Below are 13,080 nucleotides of genomic sequence, written 5' to 3'. Positions count from 1 at the left end.
ACGCCACGATTAGCTACACGATTCAAGTTAGAGGTCAAGGCTTGGCTATCAACACAGCCTTAAAAAATACAAAAAATTATCAAGAAGAAAGAGTAAAATAAACAAATCAGCTTATATGACTTCTGGCCCCCTGAGAGTACTTACTTTTCGCGGGCGACTGGACATTTGCATTTTCGATTCGGCACTGCAAAATAAAAGGAGAAAGAGAAGGAGGAGGAGGTGGCTCACAGCGGGCAGTCGGCCCCACACAATGACAAAGGGAGTGAGAAGTGGGGAATCCTTAACTAGAAACTGTAGTTTGTCCGTCCCAAGGCCGGTGAATTTATGGCTAGGTGCCGATTGAGGGTGGGGGGGTTTTAGAGTTCGGCATTTGAAAAACGGCCCATACCAGCCACACTAATTAGTTTGCCCAAGAGCTCGAGGGCCATTGCATAATTTAGGTAGCGAATTCCTTGGCCAGGCCAACAACGCCCACACATCTGGGGAGAAGAGTTCGATCTTTCCGGGAATAAGTCGCTGCTTAGGGCCATGCTAATGCCTCCATCTCCACCCTTCCTGGAAGATGGCCCTTGTCCAGCCACTCCAGCTCCAGATCTTAGCCAGAGATCATAGCCGGAGGGATATACATGTGATCCAAATTTGCATAATTGCAGACCAAAGTCGGCGCTGACTTGCCCTCTGAAAAATAATAATAATTCCCTTTCGAGTGATTCAATTTTCCTGAAATGGAGCGTAGGAAGAGGAGTTTTGCTAGTCAGCGACGCCTAAGCCAGGAGCTGCCCTTCCACCAGAGGCTCCTAGGCGGTGTCCAAAAGAGTTTCGGGTGAGTCAAGTTCAGAGGGAGTAATTGAGGGTTTTTCACTAAGGAATCTGCCACAGATCACCGCTGGCCCATCAAGTTCGATTGCAATTGGCAGGTGATAATACAATGTCGTAAGCACATTACTCTGCTTCTTTAGTGCATTATAATAAATATGACAAACTTGTTTAAATCTTAGCGATTTCCAGACCTTTATCAATGTGCTAAAGTGTGGATTCGGTACTGGCTGTTTGGCCATGCCAAAGGCTTTCATGCACTCTGGTTGGCTGATGGGCCTTATAAGCACTGTCGTTCTCAGCTCCTTTGTACTCTATGCCATGCATATTCTGGTAGCTATACTTTATCAATTCCCGATAACTTTTCATTGGAAACTTTCTCTTTTGCAGCTTAGACATATCAATTTCTTGGGAGCTCGCTTTGAAATCCCATTACTCACTTATCGAAAATCCGTGGAATTGGCTGTCAGCAATGGACCACCAAAGTTTCAGTTTCTAAGTAAACCCTTTGGGTATGAAAATATCTATAACCAAGTGCCAACCAACATTTTGTCAGGACTTTTGGTTGGAATTCGGACTTAAAATATAATTTTCTTCCCATAATTATAACTATATGATAATAATTAATCTTTCATATTTAGGTACCTAGTGGATATCCTGCTCTGTGGATATCACTTTGGCGTGGACTGTGTCTATGTGGTCTTTGTGGCCAAAAGTCTCAAGCATTTAGGGGATATCTATTTGTGGCCCTTGGATGAGAGACTCTATATGGCCCTGCTCATCTTACCATTGATCTTAACGTTTATAATACGGGATCTCAAGAGTCTTCTGCCATTCGCCTTCATAGCCAACATTTTGATATTCGTTGGTGTGTTTTTGATACCTCTTATATCTTACATTCTTAACTTACTACCTTAAGCCGTAGGATCTTTTATAATTTTAGGCTACTTGTTTCGGGGACTTTCTCGATTTGAAGAACTTAAAGCATTTCAGCCCTTGCGGAACTTTCCCTTGTTTTTTGGCACTGTGCTATTTGCCATCGAATCAGTTGGAGTGGTGGGTTAATGATTGATCTTTTAAGAACTCTATAGACTACTATAATATTTGTCATATCTTTTAAAGATTTTAGCCCTTGGACGCAGTATGCGAACACCGGAGAATTTTCTTGGCCCTTGTGGAGTTTTAAATCAAGGTATGTTCGTGGTAATTTTTTTCTATGCGGTCTTTGGTTTTTTTGGCTACTGGCGGTATGGACAAGATACGGAAAACTCGATTCTGCAAAACCTTCCACAAAACAAAATGTGAGTTCTTTTAATCCAGGGGAATATGGGTTTTAACGCACCGCCTTAACATGCATCAAATAACTTCCTACTTTTTTTATAGACTTTCCCAGCTGGTGACTGCAATGTTTGCCCTGGCAATTTTCTTTAGCTATTCCCTGCAGGGCTATATAACGGTGGACATAATCTTCAGGAGTTATCTGGAGCCGGAACTGGAGGATGGAGCTTCCAAGGCAGTGGAGTTCTTGGTGCGAATCGCCTTGGTCATCGCGTCGGTGCTGATGGCAATCCAGTACCCGGACTTTGGGCTGCTGCTCGCCTTCGTGGGATCCTTTTGCCTGGCCCAACTGGGTCTGATCCTGCCGGGAATCGTGGACATCTGCGTCCAATATGATTTGGGATACGGACCTGGGAGGATCCTTCTTCTCCGATCGATGCTCTTCATTTTTGTGGGCTTGGCTGGCGGAGTTGCTGGTACAGTAGTTACCCTACAAACCCTCCAAGCTCGCTTTCCCATCGTAGTTTAAAAATGTTGTACATATTAAGACGGATTTTTGATAAAGATAATATAATAAACATAGCACAAGCAAATTAAATTTATTGTTTATATATTAAAAGTACGGTACAATAAATAACATAATAGGAAATAAATCTTCAATTATATTTTTTAAAAATGTTTGTTCCAATGTTTCTAATTATTAAAATTTATATATTCAAGGTGGAGGCCATAGATGAAACAAATGACATCAGAAAAGTTTTTTATTTTATTGCCTTACCCAGAAAACTAAGCTAGCTATGAACTATGATTAGTGTTTACCCTAAAATAAAACTCCGTTGTGAATAACGTCACGTCTAAATAATTTGTATAATTCAAACAATTTTCACATGTTTTAATATACAGACATCATTTTTCAACATGGCCGATAAAGGGTAAAGAGAATTGCAGAGATTTCTCACCTTTTACTACTAAGCTTCTAATCCACAGCGGCTATAATCCTTATGAAAATCGAAATGTGGCTAAGCCGATATCGTAAGTTTTTCATAACTATTTATTCCTTAATCAGTATGGTTTTTTGCAGTGATTTTGGGGCATTTGTCTTGCTACTGAAGTGCGTGGTGGGTTCTGGAAGTTTGGCCTTGCCCTTGGCTTTTTACTACGCTGGCATAGTCAATGGCGTGGTGTTGCTCTGCTTGGTTTCCTTCATGCTGATCCATGGTATTCAGTTGCTGGTGGGTTAACCTGGAAGTATGTTTTCGATTTTACACATTTTGTTTTGTGAAGGTTTATAGCATGGTGGAGTGCTCCAGACGCATGGAGGTTGGCTATGCCACCTTCCCGGAAGCGATGGTCTACTCTTTTGGCCAGGGACCCAAGTGCTTCCGGTATTGCGCCAAAGCAGGAGGCTGGATAGTTGATATAGTACTGTGTGTTTCGCACTACGGCGTCTGTGTGGTCTACTCGGTCTTTGTGGCAGTCAACTACAAGCAGCTTTTCGACTACTATGTGGGAGTGTGGGATCTGCGAGCGTTTGTTGCCGTCATCGGACTTCTCTTGATGGCCCCCTTCATGATACGCCAGCTGAAGTATCTGATACCCTTTAACATACTGGCCAATATCCTCATATATGTCGGATTTCTAATGATGATGTACTACCTGTTCGTGGATCTTCCGCCCATAACGGAACGAGCAATCTTCTTTGGAGCAGTGGAGAAGTTGCCTTTATTTTTTGGCATCGCACTATTCTCCATCACTTCGGTTGGAGTGGTAAGTCCTTGGAATAATACCAATATCTTTGCAATGCCTGTAACAAGTTTAAATAATTCGCAAGATGTTGGCCATCGAAGCCCAGATGGCCAAGCCGCAACATTACATCGGTTGGTTCGGCGTTCTCAATTTGGCCATAATTCTGGTCTTAGTCTCGTATATTTTCTTCGGAATCATGGGCTATTGGCGCTACGGGGACCAAACAGCTGACAGTGTCACACTCAACATTCCCACAAATGAAGTGTAAGTTAAACAACACCGAAAAAATTAATACGATTATGTGGATTAGATTGCTTGTCTAAAAATTTTATTTTAAATTTAAATTTTTTTACAAAGATTTATATTATATTTATAATATCAAATTCAGTTTTGTGTTTTAATCAGGGACCTTAATAATTGATTTAAAATATTATAGTAGGACTTTTAAAATAAAAGTTTAAAATATCACTTTATTACGGTTCCTGGCATTAATATAAGAATTTGGAATTGGTATTTTTAATGTGTTTATCTAAGATCGTATTAAAATATGTACAGTAGCACAAGTGAACATAATGTTTAGATAAATTTAAAATGATAACTAACAACAAACCAAATACCCAGCGTTGCGCAAGTGTCCAAGGCATTTATAGCCACCTCCATATTCCTGACTTATCCACTGTCGGGTTACGTGGTCATCAACATTATAATGAACCAATACTGGAACAAGAAGGGCGAGCTGAAGCATGCGGTGCTGAAGGAGCTGATCCTCCGGGTTATTTTCGTCTTGCTCACCACAGTCAATGGGATACTTGTCCCCAATTTGGGTCCTCTGTTGTCGTTGGTCGGTGCCTTTACCATATCACTGCTGAATCTGGTCTTTCCCGCCTTGATCGAGATTTGTTTGTACTATCCGCCGGACTATAGCTATGGCAAGCTGAAGTGGAAGCTCGTCAAGGACATACTTATCGTAGTCATTGGCCTAGTGATCCTAATCCAGGGCACAATCTTCTCCATAATAGACATGATTGAGGAGTATGGCGGTGGCAGCGAGGATACAACTACCGAAGAAATGGTCTCCACCGAAGGCAACACCACCGTGCTTACCACCGCCATTAATGTAGCTACAGGTGCACCTGCCGAGGAACCGGCTTTTAGATATTTCTAAGCCACATCGATTGGAATACGTATTTGTAATATTTTTGCAAGGTAACAAATGTGGTTACAGGAATTTTAGTTTAACAAATTTTTAAAACTACTTTGGCCATTTATGCATCAAAATTTAAAGTTATATTCTCGGTAACTATTTTCACAAAGCTTTATATGTAACAACTTTGTTTCGAAGAAATATATGTATAACTATACAATATTTATTAAGATATTCTACCTCCAGTTTGATGAGCGAGAAAGTAAAATTCAAAACGCTTTTAAATATATTACTTCTACTAACCGCTAGATACTTATCTCAGTTTTATTACTATTTATATTTCGTATTTTCAGAATAGAAATAACTAACATGATATAATCTTGTAAATTGTAGTATTTAAATAACTTAAACTTAATTAAATTATATAAACTGTTGAGAATGACTGAGAATAGAAATAGCATATTTCATTTATAAATATATCTTTTTACAAAGCGTCTTGCACTTTTGAATATATTTGCTTTGTGGGTTGATTTTTCAACACTCTTGTTTTGAAAAAATATTCCCTATAAAAATTGTTCATGTTTTAACACTTTAAGAAAGGGTTTTTCGTTATGGAAGCTTGATTACTGTGCTTTAACAAATATTCCTACCCAATTCGAGTACAGGACTTGGAACTTTGAACTGCAGATGACCGAATCATTAAGGCAATGAGTTGAGTTCTTGTTTGAGTGCCTTTTAAAGCCCATCATCCGGGCGCCATCCCCAAAGGTCAGGTTCGCCACCCACTGATTTAACCCTCACCCGATGCCGGGCACAAGCCATTATCGATGGCGATGGCGATGGCGATGTGGCATTGGCATTGCGGGTAATTCCCTCATTAGCTGTGGGAGTTTGGTGGAGGCAGACGCCTGGCAGCTTGGCATGTGGCAAGTGTGCAACCAGTAACCAGCAACCAGCTATGAGCAACCTGCAACCTGCAACATGCAACATGAGGCAGACAGCAAGAAGCAAAGCAGAGAGCAACCTGTAAGCCTGTTCTTCTCCAATGCCGGCCACTCGTCAGCCCACTTAACGATGTGCTCCGGAATTTATGCCGATATGGTAATGCATCTACGCTGCGACTGCGACGGCAACTGGGACTGGGACTCTGAATCTCGGGACTGCCTCATTATGCCATTGATGGACTGCAGTTGAGCATTTGGATTGCGTAATTTATTGTTTTGGGTCGTTTCGGCCCGATAAACTGGTGTTTGTCTGGCCGTCTATCCCGTTTCCCACCTGGACTTCGTTGGCCAAAAACGGCGGGCAACGGGTCCGCTGTCATTTGTGTGGCATTTTTTGCCAACGCCTGGCGGCAATCTCACTTTCCGCCGGGGGATTGCCTCGGTTTCGCCATTTAAGGCTCTAATTAGCTACGCAGCCGGCATGCAAAGCGATCATATCGCTAATGTTTTCCAACGAAAAGCGAGCCACACGTGTTTGGTTCTTCAACTTAAATTATATACTGTATATCGTATCGTATATTTTTCAGCCCATTCGATCCCTCCCAGCGAGGAGGTCAAAAGGTTAAGCAGCGGGCCCAAAGAGTTCTGCGTATACGCAACAGCGGCTGTGATTGCAGCCAAAGTGCAACAAATCATTTCCCATAGCCGGTCGGTTTCGTGAAATAAAAAATACAAAAATACAAAATAGAGGAAAAGAAAAGAAAAAAAAAAGAAAAAGAAAAGAAAGATCTTCGAGGCAGCCAATTTGTGTTCCGTTGCTTTGCCGTTTGTATAAATCAATTGGCAATGAGGCAAGTACTGGGATGCAGCTCCTCGGGACTTTGGCGACTACCCGCTGTGCGTTGTCTATCCTATAAATTGCACCCCCATCCACAAGAGTCCATGCAGTCCATGCAGTCCACGGAGTCCATAGAGTACAAGTTGCTCCTCCGGCCAAGATCGCCTCTAATGCGTTATGTGTGTTTGGACTATGATTTTTTCACTTGTTCGCGGTGCGTGCACTGGGCCTGTGATTGGTCTATAAATTACTGGGCTTATTGCGCAGCGAGGTCCACGCCCCCACCCCCGCATGACACTGATCGATTACCCCGAAAAAAAAGGAGACCCTTAAGAAGCCTTATCGGTATGGCGCAAATATTTGTCCATCGAAACGCCCGTTTCCTTTTCGGATATCTCCTCGGGGCCAGCGAGTGATGTGCCTATATTTGCCTGACGACTTTACTTTCGATTTCAATTTCATTTTCGGATCCCAGATCGACGGCCACTTCGAATTGTGGTAAAATATTTGCACAACTCGAGGGTCACTGCTGGGGATCATCGCAGGCCAGCGGCGATAAAGTTCTGGTTCAGCGTATCCAAGTGGTATGACGCATGTCTAAACAATTTATCAAAAATATTCCCTGAAACTAAAAGTTACCAAATTCTGTTGAATAAATTCCAAAATCTCATCCTGTCCTGTAAAATCTATGATTCTCCGCGTTAACATTTTACAAAATACTTTTTTTCAACCCAAAACAAAACTGGTTCGAAAAAAGAATCCCATATTTTTGTTTAACTTATACATTAAATAATTAATTTGGAATATTTTTTTTTAATGTTTAACTGTCAAAGTGAAAATAACCTTTGCTGTGGATTTTCTTACTCAATTTTTTGTTAAAACAGTAACTAATTTGAACAAAGAATATAAAAAAGTTTATCGCAATGAAAAATCCTGTATGTTTTAAATTTTATTAATAATTAAAACATACAAAAACAGATAATGCTTCCTTTCTAAAATCAAAAACATGACTAGATTACAGAGTTAACTAACCGTTTATTGACAATCTTTAACAGGACTGCTCCGGCGAAGTCTGACCCAAAAATCTGTGCCAAAATGCAACATCAACTGCTGCAGCACGACAGAAACAACTACTGCAGCAAACCGCAAGAACAGCGGCCGCATTAATATTAATTAAATAAACGTTAATTCAGCGCATTAATGCGTAATAAATAATGCTCTTTTGAGCAGAAATTAATGCATAAAACGCTACTTATCGCCGCCGCCACGCACTTATCTGTGTCAACACAGAGCGCCAGCAAGATGGCAAGGGGCAAGGGGACATAAGCGGGTGGGGGAGATGGGAGGAGCGGGTGAATGGGGGAGTGGAGCAGGGGATGGAGAAGGGGAGGGGAGGTGAGGGGGCAGCGGCCATCGCGCCTGACAAAAGTATTGTCAATACCTATAGATCCGTCTGCACAAAGACAAAAAACTGTATCAACATTTGGTCTACTTAAAATTTTAAATGTGTAATTTTACATTTGTGTGGTCGTATTTATATTATATTATCCAATAATTAATTATTAAATAAAATTTATTTTAATACTTTTATTTCTGATTTCGAATAGGCCTAAGGTATTTTGAATATTTACTTTATTTATGTTTATCCACATTAAAGGCATTCATGCCAAAATAGTGTAACAGGATGGATATTTTTAAAATAATTAAAATATAATTAAAAATCAAATGTATTGATCTTATTCAAGATAATGTATTTTTAAAGAATCAAAAGAAGTATCTTTATAATTTTTCCCAGTGCTCCCGAGTTGCCCACAGCGATGGAGTCGAATCGAAGTTGGACTTGGAATCGACGATGTGGTTGGCGCGTTGCAATTACATGTCTGTGACAAGAATTTTAAATGAAAATCGCTGCGTAGTGCGCTGGACAAATGATTCAAACTTTCGCGTTACGTGTGGAAAATGTTTAAAACTGAGCCTCAGCCGGAGCCGGAGCAGGGGCCATGGATATGGATGTGGATGGAAACACGGACCGACTGCCGATCTCAATGGAGGCGCCATGCCAGGATTGGAGCTTTTTTTTGTGCGCTTTGCATGCCCAATGGCCAGGAGCCAACTCGATGCCAACTCGATGGCAACTCGATGGCGACGCATGAAATTAGAAAGGCATTATTGCAAATCTCTCGCTTTATTTATCAGCAATTTGTCAGCAAGTGTGCCGCGGCTCAGATTAAAGTGCCAGCCGCCAGTCCGTCCGTCCGTCGATCCCGTACCGACTTTCTAATGCAATTCATCTGACACACGCACAAATCGCCGCAGGATTGGGCAGGTGGAGAAGTAGAAGGTCCGATCCGATCCCAATGGGGTCAAGTGCGTCCGCAAATGAATTCCATTATTGGTCAAATCGATGTCAATCTGCGGCTGCTGCCTTTTACAGGCTTAAAAATGATTTTATTTTATTAAGAAGTTTTTACATTCCATTACTTCTAAAAAAGAATCCAGACAATACGGTTTTTGTTCATAATTTACAATTTTTGGGAGGGCTTAACAAAGATTTTTTTAATAATGGACAAAGCATAAAAATTGCGAGTTTTGACAAAGAGTCTGTCTGTCTGCATAAAAGATTACACAAAAATTATTGTAAAGATTTCTGTTCTATATACACGTTTAAGTGCCAACCGAATTGAAAGGTAAAACTTTCCATATCCTGGCAATATTAGGACCAAAATAAATCTTTAAAAATTTAATGCCAATCGATGTCTTTCATAAGGTATAGCGTTTGTTATTAAATACAAATTGCTTAATACAACTTTAACTTTTTTTCTAGATATTTATACTTAATAGTTAAACTTTCTAGCTACATATTTTGATTTCAGTTCTGTTTTGGCTTGGCTCCTCTCTATAATACCATTTGTATTCATTTATGAAGGTTGAACAAGAGCAGAGCTATAAAAAATTGGCTCATGATCGCCGTTCTGCCTTTCACAAGTCCTGTTTTTCTGGGTGTACACTGGCCAGCGTTAGACGAAGCCCCTGTTCCCCTCTTCCCCTGTTCCAGCCACATAACTCAGTTGAGCTCCTTGAAGCGCCCTTCGCGCAGCGCAGTTAACAAATAACATCAACTTATTAAATAAAGTTTCAATTCGGTTTCGGCGAGAGGAGCCGCAGCTACCGTGCTGGGTTCGCCAAAGGAACATAGGACCCGAGGAACTAGGGGATCCAGGGATCCACAATAAATCATCACATCGGAGGGGGACGAGGTACTCCTCCGTGGGCCATGGATAACAGACGGTAACTGCGGCCAAGTTATGTGGCTTCATTGTGGACAGAATGAGCGCTTTTAAGCAGACAATTGCAGCCTGGGGCGCAGCCACAACAGGTAGGAGAACCTGCAGAGTGGGATGTTCGAGGGGGCAGGGAAAGGGGCTATAGGATGGGGGCAAAACACTCTCGCTGAGGCGCACTGAGCCTCCCACTACCCCTTGCTATTGTGGCAACTCCTGGCCTCCTCCCGCCTTCCCCACTACACCTTTTCGTAGGCCGCACTGCGGGCATAAATCATTCGGGCCTCTCGAGCTGAGTCTGCTCCTGCTGCCCTACACTCAGAAAAAGTTGGGGTACAAATCAAAATATTCATATATATAATATATATAATATTATATATATTACAATATATACTTACAAGTAATAGACAAATAACTCAAGGCTATAGATCATTGGCTTTGCTATATATCTGTTTGGCTAGTAAATTCAGTTCGTTAAATTTATGGTTATTTATGCTACTAAAGAATATGTTAAAAACGGTAGATAGGTTATTATTATTTTCTGCCAACGCTCTTTTATTGAAACCATATTTTAACTTTTAATAAACATTAGTTAGGAAATCATAGAAGCCCAGAAATAAATATTTTTTTAATTGAGTGCATCCATATTATTTTTTAATTTAAAAAAATATTCGCCTGCTAACATTTAAAGCTCTGAAATATATAGAAAAAAATTGTCATTTTAAATTAGAGAATTGTATATAAAGAAATATCAAAAGAAACATTTCGAATTATCATGAATGATAAATATAAATTTGCAATTTTCCTTCTTTCAAATGTAATAATTTACTGATTTCAAGAGTAAGACGATTACACAAATTTTTAAATGTTAATCCCTTGTTATCCTTGGTTTATTTTACAATTGTTTAACTCTTAAAAGCATATACTCGTCTTTGAGTGTACAAGTACCCGTTTACCGCCTCTACCTAAATCTCTACAGAGCCACCAACTTGCAATATGAGTTAATTTTTGCTGCCCGTACTCGGTAAGGAGTTTTGCGTATTTGTCAACTGCAAATTACAGAGTTTTTATGCCTATTTCCCACTCAAAAAGGCTCCTTGGCTGCCATCTACATATATCTATAGTTGCGTGTGGGTGGATGTTTTGCAAATTTATGGCGCGTTGGCATTATAAATTTTCTATTAAACCCAAACTGATACCAAACCCGATTCCAGATTTGCATTGAATGCCGACGGGCAGCGTCGGAAAGTGCGTTGATGGGGCATGGGCATTATCTGTTTAAGGCTTTAATTTTATTTCTGTTGCCAAAATTGTACGCAAAATAAGTGCTCGAGGAGCGCCTTCTATGGATATGGATGATTATGGGTCCTCCAGCACTTCCACGTCCAGTGGCTGGGTCCCTCTTTTGCATCCAATTGACTTGAAAGGCAGCGGAGGAGCTGCATCCCATTGAACCCGACAAATTGGTCATAATTTCAGGCAACTAATCCCAATAAACATGGCCCAAACATTGTGCCACTGACATTAAGCTGCCAGTGCCAGCCGGCCATTGGCGACTTACGTTCCGAGTAAGCCGGGTAAGTAGCCAACTAATAAAATGCCATTTATCTGGCCATCGATCGGGCAGGTGGATTGGATTGGCTAGGAAGCCCCCATAGAGATGGAGTTGAGTACCGAGTACCGCCTGTAAACTTGTCCAGTGTCCAGGGAAATGGAAGTGCGGCGAAACGATTTGGCCAGCGGCCGGGCATAAATTCCAAATCAACAGAAGTTCAAATCGAAAACGGGCCTGCGATTTATGCGACGAGTAAATGACGAGACAAAAGGTTAATCAGTTGCTCATCAAGCCGTCTTACTCTCCTTAATGGAAAAAGGCCATATACCATCATTTAAATTCACAAATTGGCAGGGGTGTTATGAAAGTAAATACCAGTCTTGCCTTGTTCAAGATTTCTTTGTATTCGGGCGCTTTGTATGTATGATGTATGTAAATAAACATATTTAAGAACCAAATTGTAAGTAGAAGCTTTTAAAAACCCAAATTGTAAGTAGAGACCTGGGCAAAAGTGTTCACTTCTATTAAATTGAGCACATTTGTTAAATGCACTTGCTGGCCTGCTCCTGATTTGCATAGTGGGAAAGTGAGTGGGAAATCCAATAGCCGAGAGTCTCAAGTCTCGAGAAATGAGATGAGTCGATGGCCATGTCGGCACACACGCAGAGTCGTGGGTCATTCTTGGCCCAATCAACGGGTTTCTGATTGGTTTCACACGCTGCCCCTTATCGAGGAGTCCGCTTGTGCGTATTTATCCGCCAGATACGAGATACTCCGGCCTGGGCACGAACTTTAAACTCTTGCTGGGTAAATAGTCATTTTTCAATTGTGCACACATTTGTGTGCTGCCATGCCCTCAAACTCCTCATACTCCTTCGCACTTCGCAGCCGATTGCGTCACAATGCAAAACGCTTATCGCTGCAGTAAAGTATACGAGTTCGAGTACGAGTACGAGTACGAGTATCTTGTGGATACCCATATCGTCCGGTTATCTGTGGGTGTAATTTTCTCACGGTTCAGTTTATGTTTCAGTTGCTCGGACCTCGACTTGAATTGAATTGCGTTTGCACATTTGCCTTTTCGTGTTTTTATGGCTGCGCTGCGCTGCTCTGCCTTTTCGCCAACACTTTTTGTGGGTGATTACGATGACGATTTCGATTTCGAGAGGAGTAAGAGTTCTCGGAGGCCCAGCACCTGGATAAATATCTTATCTGCCCGCGGTTTAAGTTTCCCTCGTGGCGGCGCGGATCGTTTCTGCTTTCAGCGCCTCATATCACATATTAATTTGATTTCAACTCTTGCCGCTCAAGTAGCGTGGGAAAGCTCATCGCTCGGGGCGTTTCAAAGGCGATTTGTTGTTCAGGCCCGATCGCCAAAACATCGCTATCAAGTGCTAAAGTGTTTGTCCCCCGCAAAAAAAAAAAAAAATATTAAAAAAAAACATGCCAACCACCAACGCCGCAAATCTATTCGCTGG

General features: G+C 41.3%; 2 protein-coding genes across 2 annotated transcripts; both read left to right on the top strand.

The window, feature by feature from the left end:
• The first annotated feature begins 725 nt into the window (after positions 1–725).
• LOC108150107 (proton-coupled amino acid transporter-like protein CG1139) lies at positions 726–2,639 on the top strand. Its single transcript, XM_017278070.2, has 8 exons — positions 726–823; positions 880–933; positions 999–1,149; positions 1,207–1,328; positions 1,458–1,684; positions 1,742–1,872; positions 1,939–2,117; positions 2,200–2,639. The coding sequence occupies exons 1-8, from the start codon at positions 726–728 to the stop codon at positions 2,621–2,623; spliced, it is 1,386 nt and encodes a 461-aa protein (XP_017133559.2). The 3' UTR covers positions 2,624–2,639.
• A 275-nt stretch (positions 2,640–2,914) lies between these two features.
• Positions 2,915–5,206, top strand: LOC108150134 (glutamate transporter polyphemus). Its single transcript, XM_017278101.2, has 6 exons — positions 2,915–3,026; positions 3,082–3,126; positions 3,176–3,326; positions 3,379–3,861; positions 3,926–4,104; positions 4,462–5,206. Exons 1-6 carry the CDS (start codon positions 3,013–3,015, stop codon positions 5,003–5,005), a joined length of 1,416 nt encoding a protein of 471 aa, XP_017133590.1. The 5' UTR covers positions 2,915–3,012; the 3' UTR covers positions 5,006–5,206.
• The last annotated feature ends 7,874 nt before the right edge of the window (positions 5,207–13,080 follow it).

The sequence above is a fragment of the Drosophila elegans genome, unplaced genomic scaffold, assembly GCF_018152505.1.
Source record: "Drosophila elegans isolate 14027-0461.03 unplaced genomic scaffold, ASM1815250v1 contig_208, whole genome shotgun sequence".
Lineage (NCBI taxonomy): Eukaryota > Metazoa > Arthropoda > Insecta > Diptera > Drosophilidae > Drosophila > Drosophila elegans.
The sequence above is the reverse complement of the archived record's forward strand: the minus strand, read 5'-3'. Positions and strand labels throughout refer to the sequence as shown.

Bases quoted from the DNA above. Each gene is read 5' to 3' on its own strand.
- LOC108150107 (XM_017278070.2), top strand. From the start codon at position 726: ATGGAGCGTAGGAAGAGGAGTTTTGCTAGTCAGCGACGCCTAAGCCAG. The intron at 934-998 runs GTAAGCACATTA...TTTAAATCTTAG, and splicing joins GCAGGTGATAATACAATGTC to CGATTTCCAGACCTTTATCA. The intron at 1,873-1,938 runs GTGGGTTAATGA...TATCTTTTAAAG, and splicing joins CCATCGAATCAGTTGGAGTG to ATTTTAGCCCTTGGACGCAG.
- LOC108150134 (XM_017278101.2), top strand. The intron at 3,327-3,378 runs GTGGGTTAACCT...TGTTTTGTGAAG, and splicing joins TCCATGGTATTCAGTTGCTG to GTTTATAGCATGGTGGAGTG. The intron at 4,105-4,461 runs GTAAGTTAAACA...CCAAATACCCAG, and splicing joins AACATTCCCACAAATGAAGT to CGTTGCGCAAGTGTCCAAGG.